We start from the raw sequence: 18,156 nt of genomic DNA, 5'->3' as shown, positions 1-18,156 counted from the left end.
TGCAGCCTGCGGGAACCCTGCACTTTAACCCTTTCACTGCTGAATTTTATTTGGCCCGAGCGTATGAAACAATGAAATGAGGGCTATATAGACAATTATTTTCAAAGCAACACATCGAAAATGTGTCCGTGTTGTAGATATGCACCTTTTGAATGACAATTAACATCTGGATATATGAGCTAATGGCTGTTAACAGCTGCACTGGGCTGTGACTTGTAACCCTCTCTTTGTCCTTCACTATTTTTGAATAATCATAACCTGAGCGCAACCTTGTGCACTGCCGTTTCAAGACGAAACCCGAGGTTTGGTGTGTTTGGTGTGTGTCAGGCCTAAGCCGGTTCATACCGTGAGTCATGTCTGCACGCTGCTCGTGCCAAGTGATAACGGAACCGGCTGGTGCCTGTCCTGTCGGGGCTTCGCAGTCAGAAATAACCCCGCTGGAGCTAAAGCCGGCGGGGTTAGAGGATGCTGACCTACATCGGCTGCCACACAACCAGGGGCTATTAACACCGCGAAAATCCAGCAGAAAATCCCTGCGACACGGTGCCATCTGAAATGTCATCTCTTTGTGTGACCTTGACTCACAGAGGATATGGAAATCTCATTGTAATGCGCATAACGGCAGCCGAGCTCTGACCGTAATATAACTTTACACAGGCAATGATTCATGCCCTATTATCAACCCACACAGGCGGCTCTGTCCGAGACGAAAGGAGCATGTGGGGATTTGTTTCTGTTTCACCAGGATTCCCCGCGCTACACGAGGCCTTGAAAGGGTGGCGGTGATAAATTTATATGGAACAGGCACTGGCCTTGACGTTGTTTGGGCCTATTGTGAGTTTCTAGGTGGAAGAATTCGTTTTGTGCGATTGGTTGACATATAATTTCAATTAAACCCCGCTGTATCATGTGCCCCATCTCATCTCCTAAATACTAATTCGAACAGCTATGTAGGTGGCATTCATGGCGCGCACGGACATCATAATATCCCAAACGAACTCAATGTAGCGATGATTTGTGACTGAAATCAGAAAACTAATCAAAAGGCCTAACTGGCAACATTGAATCTTGGTGAGCGGCACATTCAGGCCACCGTGGTTCAAATGAGAAACTCTCGTCTTTCATAGCACCCTCTTGCAGTTAGACTTCGCTTCACACGCAGCGACACTGGAGGGGAACATGTTGCGTTCAGGGTCTCGTTTCAGCTCGTACTTTAGAGTAGTTGCAAATCAAGTTTCTTTTGGTTGGACATTAGAAAGAATATTATATGTGATTAAGCCTATTATATATGTGCGGATTCCTGTGCCATTAGTGTATGTGTAGATTTGTTTCAAAAGCACAACAGCAGCTGACTTCGCACATTGGCACAGCTTCTCAGCCAGAGAGATGAAGTGAAATCAACTGGAACGCAAAACAAACGCTTTCTTCCGTGGTACAAGTCCCTGTATTAGAGGAACTATAGCCTGTAACAATTGTGCTTTCCTATGATTTTGTGCAAAGCTGACAAGTGTCCAAATTGTGTGTTAACTGATGCCTTAATAAGCTTCATATCAACATAAATGTCTTATTTATTCAGATACTGACTTATGATTAAATTACTTAATACACATTAAAAAAACAGAGCTGGAGCTGGAGCTGGAACTTGCCACTGTTTCCATACCCCTTACCAAATGCCGCAACAGTTTTCTTAGAAAAACCTAACTTTTCTTGCAGCATAATTATTTACCGCTTTGTTACACAGTGTCCATACGCCACCGGAGTCGTGATACCACTTGTTCCGACAGCACATGAAAGCAGCACAGGAACAACCCCCGCCCCTATCACCTCCCCCTCGTCTGACGTCACGCCAACGGCTATTTGCATGAAGTGTTTTCTAGCTGCGGCTTCAAGTCTCCTGCAGAACGAGTCTCTCCGAGGGGGAAAGCGAGGGAAGAAACGCAGTGAAAATACGAAGAGGAGGGGGGCTCTTGTGTTTCACATCAGAGGAGCAGCAGGAAAAAACGGCCCGAAAACGAGGATAAGGTGTCGGATACCTAAAGCAGAGGAAAAAAAACACACACACACACAGAACAGCCGCTTCTCTTGTATCGGAAAATGGAGCTACCCGCCGCGGGAGAGCACGTCTTTGCGGTGGAGAGCATCGAGAAGAAGCGCAGCAGAAAGGTTTGTCACAAGAGAGCAAAAGGACATTTTTATGCACACATGCGGAGAGGAGCATAAATCCTCTTTGCTTCTCCTTCAGCTTCTTACGGACTAAATGTTTAGTGTTATTTTTCCACCCCCATCAAATCATTTCTAAGATGACGGTGCAATGCAGAGTAACGTTTCTGTCCATTCACAGGGCAGGGTTGAGTATCTGGTCAAGTGGCGAGGATGGTCTCCAAAGTAAGTCCTCTTTCAAAACCCAACATTAATACTCATAATGAGCCTGAACACAAGTCCGTGTGCATGTGTGTGAATGTGTTCATCCGTGCGAGCGTGGGCGCGCAAATGGGCGGTTGCGCGTTCTTGCTTTGGGCGCTCGACGCGTTGGCCTCGATGATGGATGTGGTTTTACAATAGATGCAATCCCCAGTGTGCCAATTAAAGGAAGACGTGTCTATAATTGAACCCTGTGTTTAAGAAATGCCCACATATCTACAGTTGAGTGGAGGCTGGGCCATTGTACCCCCCTCTCTCCACACGCTCACACGCGCGCGCGCCCTCACACACACATCAGTGTGTAAAAGTTACTCATGATTTATTACACGTGCATCCACAAGGAATGAAAGTGTCTCAGCGTGTTGTTTACACATGCCAACAAGGAAGATAAGGGAGGATTTATAAGTGAAGGATTGGGCGATGGCCAGTTGAGGCCAGTTAATGTTTATGTTAAGGTGTCCTACTGTTTGACAGGCCAGCCTGTCCTCACTGCTCACTGTCTCCTCTCTGAACAGATACAACACGTGGGAACCAGAGGAGAACATCCTGGACCCGAGGCTGCTTGATGCTTTCCAAGACCGGTAAGTTTGGTAAATCACACAAACATGTTTGAATGCACTGTCTTATATTTTCAGTTCTCCACATGATGCATGGAGTGTCTCTCACTCGTCCACGTATAAAGTAGGAACTCTGTGCTGCCTTGTCCCTCTACCTGGACTATCTCATGTTGATAATAAATTATGTGCATAAAATATCATGTAACCGTGCAGAAATCGAGACCCTGGGTTTAGCAGGATTAGGATTAGCCGTGGTGTCATCAGAGGGTGAGGTTAGGGTTAAACTCAGGTCAGAGCTACCAGAGCAAATTGTGACACTTTGCTGCTTCTACTTTTTGTCACCTGAGAGTTATTTGAGCTTCAGCATCAGGTTATCGTGCTAAAGGGCTACCTGCTGTCCCACCACCCAGTCACCAGATACACCTGTGTCATCTTCCACATGATAAATAGACCCATTATTATTGATTATATAAAATCTTAAACTTACCAACGCAAAAGTTCTGTTGGCTAATTGCTAATTTGGTCAACCATTTTTTTTCTTCCCTGACTCTCCTCACGTGCACTGTTATCTAAGTTGATTCAAACTTATACATCACGACTTGGATTCAGATTTAAGGTGAGCTCAGGGAAACTTTCCCCCTCCAGCAGATGAATGTGAGAACAGCCTTCAAGTATCAGATTCTGCACAGCGAAGCGTCCAAGTGAATTAACAATAAGTAAAATGTATTTTTGAGTGGAGGGTGACTTTAAATTATGGTGCACATCTTTTCTAGACTGGGTCATGATGTAGTGGAAAGTTAAGGGCACATGAAGATTAAAGTGAGCAGGGAACTAAATAGTGGCTTACTAATTGTTCTAAATCTGTGGTGCTTGTACGTCTCAAAACTGAACCAGAGTCACTTCCTAACCTCAAGTTCTCTATTAGTAAAGGACCCTGCATCTGTGGTTTTCAGAGTTGGCCACCATGGTGAAATTAGCTGCTTGGCTAATTGCTAAATAGCCTGACGAGTGACTGACCAGACAGCTCCCCATGAAGGCGCGTAATTGAATTTCTTGAATGCATGGCATGTTAAACTGTCACTGGCTTTTCTCTTAGCCTCCCTCAGCTTTTGCTTACAGCAACCTTTCAGGTGTGGGTCACACGTTAAAGCCAAGCATCGACATCACTCTGCGTCTGTTTTTGCAATTACCTCTCTCTCTCTAAAGAGGAGAGATTTTATTGAAACTAATTGCGTGTCTCTCTGGGGAGCCAAATCGTCTGAATGCCAGGCTATGAAAATACACTGAGTCGTCATTGTAATTAGATGTGAGGGAGGAGGGTGGGGGAGGGGACTGACATCACTCCTGTCTGCAGTATTGAGTTACTGCCGTGGAGAGACTTGCATGGATACTGAAGAAAGCTAAGGAAAGTCAGAGAGGGGCTGGGCTTTATCGTCTGCTGTGGATACAGACGTGACGTGGAATATTGACTGTTATTTTGGGTGGAAGAAGCCTCATTTAAAAACACTGTTTGGCTTTTTCTAGCAGTTGGGGACACGAGTAAAAAGGTAGTAAACATTAATTCAGGCAAGGATACAGTGAAAAAGATAACATAACATGACATACATGATCATAAAATAGAAATATACACTCCACGTTGAATGGATTTCACTTTGCATCTGGAAGTGTAACTCCAACCTGTAACATGGGCTTCTGTGACGCTGTGTTGCCATGCAACGGCAACTCATCACTGTGAGATGCTTTCCCTGATTGGCTGTTGTTTTCCTCACCCACAGGGAACGTCAAGAGCAGCTGATGGGATATCGCAAGAGAGGACCCAAGCCTAAGCACCTTCTGGTTCAAGTGAGGAGAAAATAATACTTAATGCTTCTCTCGAGTATCAATAATGTAAACGTTTCATTTCAGCTGTGCTTCACTTTCATGTGTATTTCTCCCTCATACCCCAGGAGGCAATGCAGAAAAAAAAGTATATAATATGATATAAGGCAGATTTGAAGGGGCGCATTTGATATTGAACCTCCATACAGGTGGGAGACTCATATGAGACAATTTAAAAAAAAAAAAAAAGGTCAAAATTAATTCCTGAGACTGGGCCAATCGCTGAAAATGATGCATCCTGCATTTCCCACAATGCAACTCAAACAATGCATTTGGTAGACACTTCTGCATGACTGCAGACTTTTTTTTGCTATAAATCTCTAACTTTCAAGTCAGAGCTGAAATACTATTTTTTCTTCTTTAAGGAAGTCTCCAGAGCCACAGAAGACATTTTCAAACTGTTCTCATTCATGCCATCCTTGGTGGGATAACTGAATTTTATGTGTAAAACTGGTGAAGTGATCCCTTTAGCTTAAGAGTTGTTGAAAATTTAAGATTTATTATACATAATAAATATGGGTGGAGGTATTATCTCCATTCAGTTTTAATAGAGACCGGTTCCCTGACCTAACAGTTGTAGCTAAATGACTGTGAATCCTACATTTAGTGCATCAATCACTGGTCCAAAAGGCCAGGGGAACCCCTCAGAGGAGTGTTTTTTGTTCCTCTCAGGAGGGTGTTGGTGGTAACACATGGGATAAAGTCAATGACGGGACACAAAGCAGCCAGTGACATTCCTCCGAGGTGAGGTCACAGCCACAGGAGACACTCTGAAATGTCACTCTGATGGCCAGGCCGGTGGCTGAAAGAGCTGCACAGGAACTGTAGGAGGGCTGTGTGAACATGGACGAAGGCCCCTCAAATAATGTGTCGGGGCCTCCGAAGAGCCCCTTCACACATTCCAAGCACAGTTTCTTCGGTCCAACTCATGGGCCCCAGTGAACCATGGCTTTTTGTTGTAGCCATGGCGCAGACACATGTATAGAAGCTGTAGACAGTTTCAGCATGAATCAAATGCCCCATGGAGAGGGATGCCCCTTACTTTAAATACTGGTGTAAAAACACCAGAAAGTCCCCTGTTCTTTGTGTAATATCGATGGAGTTGCATATATTATGCTTTTTAGTAACATAGGTTACTCTCTGGTCTCTCAGGTTCCGTCTTTCGCCCGGAGATCCAGCATTCTGGCCGACCTTCATGAGGCGTCCCTGGACGAGGACAGCTGTCAGAAGACCAGCCCCATCCAGATGCTCCGTCCCCAGAGCCAACAGTACCAGCTGAACAGCAAGAAGCACCACCAGTACCAGCCGCTGTGCAGAGAGCGGGAGACCGAGCAGCAGGCCAACGGCAAGAAGTTCTACTATCAGCTCAACAGCAAGAAGCACCACCACTACCAGCCAGACTTCAAGGTGCACGAGCCCATATTTGCTAAACCCCGGGAGGTAAATGCTCCAGAGCTGGCGAACAAGGGGTACAACCTTCCCCCAGTGCTGCAGCAAAAGTGGGTGCGGGACAAGGACTCAGGCTGCCTGACCAAAGTCAAGGACATCACCATGGAGCTGAAGAAGCTTCCGGCAGACCTCAATGGCCACAAAGAGCCAGAGAAGGTCAAACCTAAAGAGGATGCTCTACCACAGTCTAATGGTGTCAGCAACAGCAAGCTGAAGATCGTGAAGAACAAAAACAAGAACGGGCGGATTGTTATTGTCATGAGCAAGTACATGGAAAACGGAATGCAGGCGGCTAAGATTAAAAATGGAAATTGTGAAACTGCGGAAAAATCTCAGCAAGGACCTGATCACAGCACGGAGAACCACCTTGAGAAGATGAGACTCGTCAAGAAGCTGGGCCTCATGAATGGATTTGCAAAAAACCCCAAAGACAAACCAACTGTTCCCAGTTGTGGATTTAACAGAGATTGCCCCAAAGAAAAGGAACAGTCCCCCAAAACGGAGCCCACTGTGACGGAACAGGATAAACATGTCGAGGTCAGGGGTCAGGGGCAGCTTCCAGTGGATCAGCCTTTACAATTGACAACCAAGCCTAATCTGCTCTCCCTGCCTTTGGATAGGGGAGTTCCCTCGTCACTGGACAAAAGAGGAAGCCAAGGTGGATTTCAAGGACTAAAGCGACACCTCTCTGACACAGACAGTGAGGACCACGGGAGCAGTAAGAGGTTTTTTACCTCCAGGAGTATCAGCGCTCCCAACACGTTATCGTCACCCACCCAAAGCACCAGCGCCCACCAAAACGGACACCAGAGTCACACTGCACTGCAGGACTGTGGCTATGCAGACCAAGAGGAACCCATTGACTTGAGCATTGTCAAGTCCAGGCCTAAAGCTACCCAGGCTGAAAGCCACAGAAAAGCTGAAACTGTAACACCAGCTGAGACACAGCCACAGGATGAAACAGACACACAGGCTGAAACACAAACGGACACGCAGACAGACAGTCAGACTGAAACACAAGACACCACAGAGGAGGAGAGAGGGGATTCTTTGTCTGTTTCTAAGCAGGAAAAGAGAAAAGAAGAGACATTTCCCTCCTTCCAGCCTTTCCTGGGGAATATCGTGATCACAGACATTACGACGAACTGCCTCACGGTCACGTTTAAGGAATACATAACAGCGTAACTGAACTGGTACCAACTGTGCAACTGTATATATGTATATTAGATATATTTGTATTTTCAGATGCTTGAATGTATGATCCTTGGTGTTCTTTTCATTTTGTATAGTTCAGTTTAAAAGAAAAAAAAAGATCCTTTATTGCGTAATTTGCATATTTCTTCTTATAAGCTCTACCTGTTGTTATTTCTGGAGATTTTATGACATGCAGTATCTTATTTCAGCTATTTCAAACTGAGTTAAATAAATGTCGGAACTTTAATTAAAGATGCCCTTAACTCTTGTAAATACTCTTCACTTTTCTAGACAGCTGTCTGCATCTCAGATAATGATCAGCGAATTGGCTACATGGAGGATTTTGTAACAAAGAAAAATTATATTGAAACATGGTAAATTACACTGTGTCTGTATGTGTGTGTGTGTGTGCGCATGCGTGTGTGTAAACAGATGGACAGATTTAAGAGTGCATGCTGCTTGGACAGATTATGCCATTAGGCATGCTTAAACAAGCAGATAAAGAAAAATGAAGCGCCTCCCTGTCAATAAGTGCGATTTGCATTGTTGAAAGGGAAAGCAGGATGTTTTTGAAATGAAAGATTTTCAGTGGTTAATGTTTGATATATGCTCCTTTTATTTGATCACTGTTCAAAGGTAGTGTCTGCTGCGGCATGCGTCTCGAGATCTGATACTGAGCACAAGCCATATCCAATAAGACGGTCGATATTCAACCCTGAGACTGTTTGTTTTCTGTTGTGCAGCAGTGTGGTGGCTAAAAGTGTCTCTATTCATTTGAATTATATCAGTCACGAATCTGTGTTAACACTGCCAGTTGAGCTGTGTAATCCTACAGATTAGTAGCTCCAGCTGGGTGCTCCGTGAATCAGTTTTTTATGTTATTGTTGTCTGGCACTCTGACATGTCCGCCGGTGTGTGTGGGATTGAATGGGCTTGTCTTGGTGTCACATTTTGAGCAACTTTTGCAACAAAGCAGTAATTGAAAGTACGTAAAAGCACACATTCTCATCACAATCAGATCTGTCCCCTCGTGTCATACATGCCCCCTGTCCTTTGTTTAGAAATCCAGCACTTTGTGATCTGAGGTGCATTGAACTGCTCTGTGAGAACATTGATCAGATGCACTTTTGATGTTTTGTGTGCAGACTAAAAAAAACACAAAAAAAGGGTGAAGGCTTTCAATGGCACCTTTTGCAATAATAAAAATGTTTGCAAATGAGACTTGGACTTGTGTGCAGTGTGTTTCTAATGTGTTTCTGTCTATACTTACATGAGTCTGCAGCAAAGCAGCTGCTGGCTGACATGACATGTGACCTTGGCTTTGCACAGAATAACAGATTTTAGGAGAGAGGGGCGGCAGCTATCAGGCCCGGAAATGACTACCCTTACCTCAGAGGTTTCCAAATGCGTCCATGCCTGTATTGGTGGCTCTCTCTCTCTCTCTCTCTCTCTCTCTCTCTCTCTCTCTCTCTCTCTCACTGTATGTGTGTGTGTGTGTGTGTGTGTGTGTAGACTGCGGGCCTGGAAGTTTGTGTGCACACTGTGGCGTCAGGTCAGGCATGGCTTCATTCATTTAAAACATTCACAACGAATGAAATAGGCGAGTGAAAAAGCTGTTGGCCGCTTAACTCTGACCTTGGTGAGCAGCTGATCACCACTCCAGGTTGGTGTTATGTTAAATCTAAGCGTTAACTGCCAAAAATCGATGCGCCATTGCTTCATGGTTTGGGCTCCTCCACGCGTCGCGTACAGCTCGTCATTTTGACCCGAGCAGCTGTTCGTGTCAGATGTTTCTTGGAGGAATCCTCCTGTCATGCTGGGAGAGTCGGCGGGGGGGCACTGATTTCTCCGCTTGACCTGCGGGTTCATGTTAAATAACATGACGGGGGTTTCCTGTGTCTCCCAGCCGGTCGTGGACTGAGGCAGACAGATGCTGCTCCTCGGAGGAACTGGAGGACGCTTGAAATGACAGATGTGCAGAGGAGCTCCGCCCTCATAAACCTCCTAAAGCTCGCTCCTATTTCAGTCGGACGTCACCTCAGCGGTGTGTTCCGGATCCAGCTGACTGATATCCTCCTTTCCCGACGCTGCAAACACAAACACATGCTGCGGTGCAGCTCGACGACCGATACGACAGACACGGCGGCTCTCGACCATTTCCTCGGCTGCAGCCCGCCAATAAAACTGCTTTCTGTGCGCGTTAATGTGAGCAACGACAGAGAAAATGGCTGTCCTCTCGTTCCTCCATCCACTTTCTTCCCTCCGTGTTTGTGTGAAACGCCTCGCAGCTGCTACAGCCGACAAATAACTGCCGAGAGGTTTCAGCTCCGGCGGGAAAACGAAGAACATGTTATTTCATGTAAAATCTCACGCGGCTTGTTTGCTTGTAGGTTCAAAACTGGAAAAGTCCAAACGGACTCGAAACTCCGATAAATGAAAGAAGAAGTGTATAAAATGGTTTAATAAATGGTTTTCTTGGTGATCATCCTCCTCTTCCTCTCATCCCTCAGCTCTGGATTTGTTCGGCCTGCAGATGGTCTCAGACAGACACGGTGAACTCTCAGGTGGAGCGCTGATCATTTCCAAAATCAGCGAAATATTCAGGGAATCTTTCCACGGGAGTCTGGTGCCTGTGACAGCAGCATTAGGACAGCAGTGAGATAAACGTGTCTTCACGGAGTCCTCTGGCCTGCACGTCCAGATGCGCAGTTTTCAGACTGCACCGCAGATTTCCACATCAAGTCACAGCAGCCGAATAAAGACAGAGCCTGAATTACAACATCTGCAACACGCACGGTCTGTTAGATATCCTTCATGAGTGTTTTAGTCGTTAAACTGTCAGGAACTGCACACGGAGCAGCCTCCACTTCTGCCCACGGGTGACTGTCCACAGGTGCAATAATATTTTTTTTTTTTTTTAAAAGTTAAATTCAGCTGATTGTGAGCTGCAACTCTTTGATTTGGGGAAAATTAATACATTTTGTAAAAAATGGATAAATTACATTTTTGAAAAATCTCTGTCACAAGCCCAGCCTCCTATTGGTCCACAATCAGGATGACTCGTTAATAACGAGGTGCTGGGGAGGAAACCTGAGCGCACAAACACTCATGATGGCACACTCTGAAGGCATCATTTATAACGCTGGCGACGCCCAGCTGCGCCCAAACAGGTGACGAAACACCAAATTATCCAGCAGAGACTGGCGCATCAGTGCTGTCCTCAGTGTGTGTGTGTGTGTGTGTGTGTGTGTGTGTGTGTGTGTGTGTGTGTGTGTGTGTGTGTGTGTGTGTGTGTGTGTGTGTGTGTGTGTTGTGGGGTTACGTATGACACAGGCCCGTGGCTTTCAGCTCAGCACTATCAGTCACCTGCAGTGTTTCCCGTGTGTACATAATTGGAGATTAGTGTGTGGCACGCGGAGCCTGGAGCTGCGCGCCTCCTCGAGCCCGCGCGCTCGTATTCATTACGTGTTCGTTAGTGTTTGTGTACCCCATAAAGCCCGCGCGTGGAGCTATGGCACAGGTTAACGCTGAGGAACTCTAGTCTAAATCTTTTTTCCCCTCAGTCATGGCGGGTTCAGGGAAAGAAATACTCGTTTTAAAACCAGTTGTAAACATCCCATATAAAGCTTGTATGGTTACTTGCGCGCGACACGGGAGCCTGTCTCACCTTTCCATTAGTTGCTTATTACCTTCAAGCCTAAGTGGAATTAAATGAAGCCTTACAGTGGGGTCCGGCGGGGATGGTTGCAAGAGACAGAGCCTACAGGAAAAAAGAGATGAACACTCTTTCATATCAGAAGATATTATTCATATCGAAATGGCCGCCTTAACAGTTTTATCATTGTCTCACAACCATAAACCGGATCAAAGGGGCTGAACGCTCTCCCCTCTCCACTCCTTCTCTTTCCATAATACTGCATTTTCCACATCGCTGCCTCTGTGCTGTGGCAGGGTTTTCCCGTTCGTGCGCTCACCAGGAGCCCGCGTCTTGCCCGGATACAAGCCAACCAATGGAGTTTAAACGGCGGCGGCTCTGCTGCACTGCAGGCGCGCCGAGACCAATCGCATCCAGAGCGCGAGGTGCGCCCGTCTTTCCTGTCTGTCTGCGTCGAGTGAGACGACCGAGAAATAACCAAAAATGAGCGCAATTACAGACTGCGTCCTGCAGTGCTGTCATGTCAGTCAAACGCGGAGAAATGAATGCTGCAGGCGTCCAGAAGCGTTGGCGGATGCTCTGCTTCCCAAAACATTCCGACATTTTCCACGGCGTTACACCCTCACTGTAAACCTTCCTGAAAGGCAGAGACTTTCCTAAATCACATGTTCGGTTTGATGGCTCAGGTGGATTCACTCTCTTCTTTATGACCTGTCTTCTGGCTTCAGCTCTGATTGAAAAAAATCGTCTGGTTTGTTTGGATAAGAGTCCCGATTATTGTGAAAGAAATTAGTAATTGTAAAAGCTGGAAAACCTGCAAAAAACAATTGCTTTTTAAATTTTGCATCAGTGTATTCGCGTCTAAATGTCAAGAAAACACAATTCAGCGCGGCGTTGTTTATTTTGCAGACGCAGCGATTCGTTCATCATCTGCACCTGAAGAACTTTGAACGACAAATATTCTGATGAGATGAGAAGGTGTGAGCGGCCTGCGTGATAAACCCTGAGCCGTAGCTAATTATCCCTCGATGTGAGCTGTCACGGCCTGTAAATGGAGGCTCTGGCCGCATCTCTGCGCTCAGGTCAATGAATTTGTGCCTCAGATGAGCGCGCAGTCTGGCCCCGGAGCCGATCAAACCAAGCCGTAAACGAACGTTTCATCCCGCTGAAGGCTCTCGTTCACTGAAAGGACACATTGCATTGGTTCTCTTGAAAAGCACGTTATCAAAATTAATCATCTTGACGGCCTAATTAAAATTATGAGGCTGTTTGAAAGCTTTGCAGTGGAAGCGTCTGATTGTCTCCAGTGATGTTGGAGCGTCTTAATTCAGAAAGTCACCCGAGAGAGGAAGGGGAAATAAATGCTGTTTAAATAGACGCGTTTCTTATATTGGATTTATTCAATTTTAATGAATTTGTTGAAATCACTGATACACCGATTAGGCGTCGTGATAGTCTCTATATAGCCTGCACTCCCATAGTCCGTCAGTGGACATGGCGCATGGATAGAAACGAGGCCTGTTTTAAAGCTCATCTGACTGTCGTTAGAAGAAATGTTGCCTTTGTGCAGCTCTGGCTTCATTAAATAACGGCAGTGGAGCCTCGCTTCATTACAGCAGTAGTCATCGTAAATATAATAGTCTGATTGTTGGTTCTTAGTCCCCGCGAGAAATGAGGCTGGAGAAAGTCTGAATGCAATTTAAGAACAACTCCATGTCCATAAATCAGGTCTCTCTCCAGGATGAAGATCCGATTCATTTTTTCATTCATTTTCGCCCTCGGTAGTTTTTCCAATTATTTGAATAAAAGTGAATAAATAACGGAATAATGAACAGCCTAATCTGAAGGTTTAACAGAGGTATCTATTTTTTGTTTTTTACCTGAGGGAATGACATTAATATCTGACATTGTGAATAATTTTCTTATTTTAAAGCCTGATTGTTTGATAAATACCTTATGAAGGAATATCTTTCCGGTCATCAAACTACATATTTAAATAATAATAATTATTATTATAATTATTATTATTGCTACTGTTATTATTATATTCGCTTGTCATTGGGCAAAATTTCTTATTAATTACAATTTCATTTATTAAAAATGGCCGCCTATTGTGTACATAAACCTTCGACTTCATTTTCAGTTTTTTTTGTTTTTGGTTTTGGTTTTTTTTGTCTTTATTTCTTTGCATAAAAATGGAGCCTACCTGTCGGCCTGTGGGTGGTAGACTGAGCCAAACAGTGATCTGAGCCATCACACACTCTTCTTCTTCTTCTTCTTCTTCTTCTTCTTCTTTTTTTTTTTTTTTTTTTTTTTTTTTAAAGTCAGCATTAGGATATGGGATTTTATTTTATTTTGTTGAATCAAAGTTTTAGAGTTTAAAAACTGAAATAGTATTTTCTTTTCTCCGCTGTTCACGTTAAAAACAACGGGTCTAATGGGAGTTTATTATTTTCTTCACATTTGCGGATCACTTTGGTCAAATACTCTTATTTAAAGAAAATGACACACCGGAAAAAAAGATGTGAACGCTTTAGAAAACTCACAGCAAACTGTCTTCATGTGTTTTATGAACGGATCAGCCGCACAGAGACAGGAGGGAGGCGACAGGTAACTTTGCTTTCATGCAGATGATTAAGACGCTTCCCTGAGCGCTGCCAGCTGTCCGCGCGCACCACCTCATCTTTTCTGCCAAAAGCTTCGTTTTCTCAACATTGCATAAATCAAAGTCACGACACGTTTTACACAATGATCCGCCGTAGAGATCCCACAGACTGTCATTTCACTCCATTGTTTTAAATCGACCGATCCGGGAATCCACATCTCTGTTTCACCCGGATGACAGCTCTTTGGTAAAATGTGTGCCCCAATGCCGAGCTATTTGAACCTACAAAGCTCCATAAATATAGAGGCAGTAAGCCTACATCTTCAAACTTTACCCTCAAACTCCAAGTCTACCGGGCGTTTAGAAGAAATTACTTGAATAAAGGAACGTGTAGTTTTGCTAGACAGCTTGTGATTGGCCTGAGACATGACAAAAACGAGTTAACGAAACGAATTAATGCGGGCAAGCGACACGACTTCAGACAAACAACCACAGTTTTGCCTCCTGACGAGCAGGCCTGTAATAATCTCTGCCAAGCCAGTTTACAGCATTAGCTGATAGATATATTGCTGGATAGACTAAACGAAAATGAGGGGTGTTTCACTCCGCTTTCTCGCGTTGTGCCATAGATCCGACACCATTGTTATTTCCTGGTTTCTTTATTGGCCATACGACACTATCGCGTGCATATAACTGCACTATTTAGGACACCACGTGCATTTTTGACTATCTCATATAACTTGCGCGAAATGATTCACCCGCCGCGCGGAGAAAAACCCACCATTTCCCCCCCGAAAGAATTCACACAGGCGCACGCTCCTCCCCTTCACTTAGCAACCCGAGCACGTAGCAACGGGTGGACCAATTGGCGTTCTTCTCGAGGTTCCACCGACTGCGGTTCCTTAGCAACGCTGTAAAAAATTGCGCTGACGTCCATTCTGTTCGGGAGTATTATGGTCTGTCGGGAATTCAGAGTGGCTGGGACTGGAGAAAAATATCTGCCCTGCTAACGTTAGCGTCCACCAAGCTAACGGTAGGTAGCACTGGAGTAAACATGGAGCTGTCTGCCGTCGGGGAGAGGGTGTTCGCTGCCGAGTCTATCATCAAACGGAGGATAAGGAAGGTAGGCATGAGATGGAACGCGCCCCGTTTCTCCCAGAGCGTTGGATAAAACGAACCAACACCATACTCTAATACTACTGTTGCCCTACAAGCTAATGAAGTAATTTCTGTTTGTTTCTGATGGCATGCAGGGTCGGATTGAATACCTTGTGAAATGGAAGGGCTGGTCTCCCAAGTAAGTCCTGCTACATTGTGTCTCTTGTATGTTTTCCACCCGCGGCTGTGGTGTCTACTGTCTCGGCTGTGGCTGTCGTTAGCTCGCCAAAGCTAGCGAGACAGCCGGATTAAAACTGAGGTGTATAGCACGATGGGGATTTTAGCTCGCAGGCTAACGCATATGGCCATCCACAGCCAGCGTTCGCCTCCTCAGCCTAACTTAATGTTTTATTTCACAGATACAGCACTTGGGAGCCGGAGGAGAATATTCTGGACTCGCGCCTGTTTGCCGCTTTTGAGCAGAGGTAAGATGTCTGGGCTGGCCTTCACGGGCACAGCCAGTGGATGTTAACATGACCAATAAATATACGGTGTCCTCGGTGCACTTTGCTCCCGTGACACTCAAAATGGGTGTCTGTCACTGTATTCCTCACAGGGAGCGTGAAAGGGAGCTGTATGGGCCCAAAAAGAGGGGACCGAAGCCCAAGACGTTCCTGCTCAAGGTAAACGCAGCAGCCTTGTTCGCTCTTTTTTAATGAATCGCATTATCACCGCTAATAACGCGACAAATGCTCAGACAGTTTGTCATATAAACAGCATTATACAGACGAGGTGTGTTCCTGTTCCTTTTTTGTTTGCTTAGAGCGTTTCGCAATTTATTTCGGCCTTGTCGTGATTAACCTAAATCCTTAATGATGCTAATTATGCATATTCAAAACAGCGCATTGATGAATGGGTGTGTATTCAGCGTGTGTATTCAGCGTGTGTATTAGCTCATGTTGGCGTGGCAAAGGTGCTTTGGAACACACGCGATTCGCTTCAAGTCATGAATCTTTTAGTAAAATCCCTTTTTGTTGCTTTGTCCGTCTGTAAATTCAGATGCGAAAATGTGTCTGTCCTACGTGAATGAAATCGATTGAGTAAAGCATGAAAGCCTGATGGAGTCAGCGAGAGGTTTGAGCTGTTCAGTACAACGAACCGTGAAAATTGCTTAATGACCGACAGTTTATCCTAAACTAAATACCAGAATCTCCCTCCACAGGGCTGTTGTTAAAAATGGGGTAATGGAATTTCACAAATAAATACGGCGGCCTGACAGGAATCGCTTGCTGTTGCAGTTGTCAGTGCTGTAGCCTGTGAGCATGATTCCATCTCCTCGCGCTCATTTTTCACATTTTAACATGTTACACACATGGAGTGTAATTGTGTCAGACATCGGCAGGCATTTCTCTGCTGTCAGAGAAGTCATTTGGACATGTCACAGTGGTGTGAATAACAAAGTTAATGACAGCCAAAATGCATGTAGCTGCTTCAGTTTCAGGGTTCTTGTATTGCGCATGCTGCCTCTCTGTGACAAGTCAAAATACCTGCTGTGAAAAGGCTTTTTACTGACTTTGAAAAACAATTGAATGGAATAGCATCTTTTTTTGTAAAATTCTGAGTAATAATTTCTCTCTCCTTTTCTCACTTTAATAGGCTCAGGCTAAAGTGAAAGCTAAGTCGTATGAGTTCAGGAGTGAGGCAGTCCGAGGGATGCACATCACCTACCCGACCCCGGAGCCGGTGATCACCCCCAGGGCCAGAGAGGGCCTGAGAGCTGTTGTTCCCACTATCTTCCCACCCAGCACTGTCAACCGTGGAGAAAGCGTACGTGTCCGACCGTCAGATTTGTGCACACGTGAGCACCAGCAGCCTTCCCTCCAGCAAACCGGTCCAGACGGACTCATCCACATACCCAAAAAAAGAGGCCCGAAGCCGAAGCCTCGCTTCAAGGACAGCAGCTGCAGCCCTGCCGTCTCTGAGCCCCACAAAAGGAGAGCCGAGGAGCAGGTGAGCCACATCCCTCACAAACTGGGTAAGCTCCAGGGGGGTGAGGACATGAGGCTGGTCAAAGTGTCCCACAGACATCCAGAAAACCACGCTTACAGTCATAAACACCACCATCACCATCACCACCACCATCATCATCACCACACACACAACCGGGGACTCGCCGGTGGAGGCGCCTACAAGCAGGTGTACTCAGACCGCAGCCTGCATCCACACAGAACAGACACTGACACGCAAAGGACTAAGGAGAGCTCCAGCTACCTGGCACCTCCACACTTCAAGCACCAGTCCAAAATGAGCCAGAGCCCGAGTCGCCCCGCCGAGCTTCCACAGATGGAAAAGCCTTACTTCTTGGACAGGCCGTCCCCGACCAGGCTCGACGTCGACTTGGATGAAGTGACATGGAGGCCCTCTCTGGGCAATGTGGAGAAAGTCCTTGTGACAGACGTGACCACCAACTTCCTGACCGTCACCATCAAGGAGAGCAGCACTTCTAAAGGCTTCTTCAAAGACAAAAGATGATTGCTTCACTGATTTCTTCAGGCCATGACTTGCTTTCTCTCACTTGCATCAGGATCATTCTGAAGTTTATAGGACATAGTGTGATTATTTGGCAAAGCAGTTTTTGTATGTACTGTATAAAGGCAAATTACATAATGTGCATATGTGTATATATTATTAAGTCGAACATCTGTTTAATGTATTGACCAAATCAATGAAGTCCATTTCACAACTTGCATTGGTTAAACATGAAAGAGTTGCATGTTTCCTTTGCAGCAGCTGGCAACTTTCTGTACAGAGCTTGTGAATTTTTTTCTATTTTGCAACTGTAACTAACTAAAATGTATTTTTTCACTCTCATATCTCTGCTCATGCCAGAAAACTTAAAAGTGAGGCGGGGCGCGAATACTAAATTCAGTCTGTGGTTTGAATATTTCTCTATAATTTGAGTTAATTAGACTGAATGTAGCTTGTAATAGGGTTAATATTTGAAAATTTTACTGAAGCACTTTGAATTCAAAAGTATTATGAAATAATCCGTTCGTGTTGTGTTCAAAGACCGAGTCCGTCTCGGAGTTTTTAATGTCTAACATTTCTATGTGAAAGCTAAATTAATAAATTCAACACGGACACACTCTTTGTGCATATAACTACATTTTTCCATTAACATCGTATATTTTGCATTTTCATAGAAAACCTTCATGAAGCTTTAATGTAATAAGATAATTACAGAGTTGGTGTCAAATTGCTTTTTAGACGCTTTTCAATAAATCCTTTGAATTTTCTCA

General features: G+C 45.1%; 2 protein-coding genes across 2 annotated transcripts; both read left to right on the top strand.

Moving 5' to 3' along the window:
- The first annotated feature begins 1,833 nt into the window (after positions 1–1,833).
- LOC139347921 (E3 SUMO-protein ligase CBX4-like) lies at positions 1,834–8,719 on the top strand. The gene is made up of 5 exons (XM_070987795.1): positions 1,834–2,163; positions 2,342–2,385; positions 2,937–3,002; positions 4,754–4,820; positions 6,009–8,719. Exons 1-5 carry the CDS (start codon positions 2,095–2,097, stop codon positions 7,488–7,490), a joined length of 1,728 nt encoding a protein of 575 aa, XP_070843896.1. The 5' UTR covers positions 1,834–2,094; the 3' UTR covers positions 7,491–8,719.
- Positions 8,720–14,708: 5,989 nt separating this feature from the next.
- On the top strand, positions 14,709–18,156 carry cbx8b (chromobox homolog 8b). The gene is made up of 5 exons (XM_070990325.1): positions 14,709–14,882; positions 15,013–15,056; positions 15,277–15,342; positions 15,474–15,540; positions 16,514–18,156. The coding sequence occupies exons 1-5, from the start codon at positions 14,814–14,816 to the stop codon at positions 17,387–17,389; spliced, it is 1,122 nt and encodes a 373-aa protein (XP_070846426.1). The 5' UTR covers positions 14,709–14,813; the 3' UTR covers positions 17,390–18,156.

Source organism: Chaetodon trifascialis, chromosome 2 (genome assembly GCF_039877785.1).
Source record: "Chaetodon trifascialis isolate fChaTrf1 chromosome 2, fChaTrf1.hap1, whole genome shotgun sequence".
Classification (NCBI taxonomy): domain Eukaryota; kingdom Metazoa; phylum Chordata; class Actinopteri; order Chaetodontiformes; family Chaetodontidae; genus Chaetodon; species Chaetodon trifascialis.
This window is presented reverse-complemented; position numbering and strand designations above follow the sequence as displayed.

What these genes read in the sequence shown, in the direction of transcription:
- LOC139347921 (XM_070987795.1), top strand. Translation starts at nt 2,095, where the DNA reads ATGGAGCTACCCGCCGCGGGAGAGCACGTCTTTGCGGTGGAGAGCATC. An exon ending in TGGCGAGGATGGTCTCCAAA is followed by an intron (nt 2,386 to 2,936) that starts GTAAGTCCTCTT and finishes CTCTCTGAACAG; the next exon opens with ATACAACACGTGGGAACCAG. An exon ending in CTTGATGCTTTCCAAGACCG is followed by an intron (nt 3,003 to 4,753) that starts GTAAGTTTGGTA and finishes CCTCACCCACAG; the next exon opens with GGAACGTCAAGAGCAGCTGA.
- cbx8b (XM_070990325.1), top strand. Translation starts at nt 14,814, where the DNA reads ATGGAGCTGTCTGCCGTCGGGGAGAGGGTGTTCGCTGCCGAGTCTATC. An exon ending in TGGAAGGGCTGGTCTCCCAA is followed by an intron (nt 15,057 to 15,276) that starts GTAAGTCCTGCT and finishes TTTATTTCACAG; the next exon opens with ATACAGCACTTGGGAGCCGG. An exon ending in CCAAGACGTTCCTGCTCAAG is followed by an intron (nt 15,541 to 16,513) that starts GTAAACGCAGCA and finishes TCACTTTAATAG; the next exon opens with GCTCAGGCTAAAGTGAAAGC.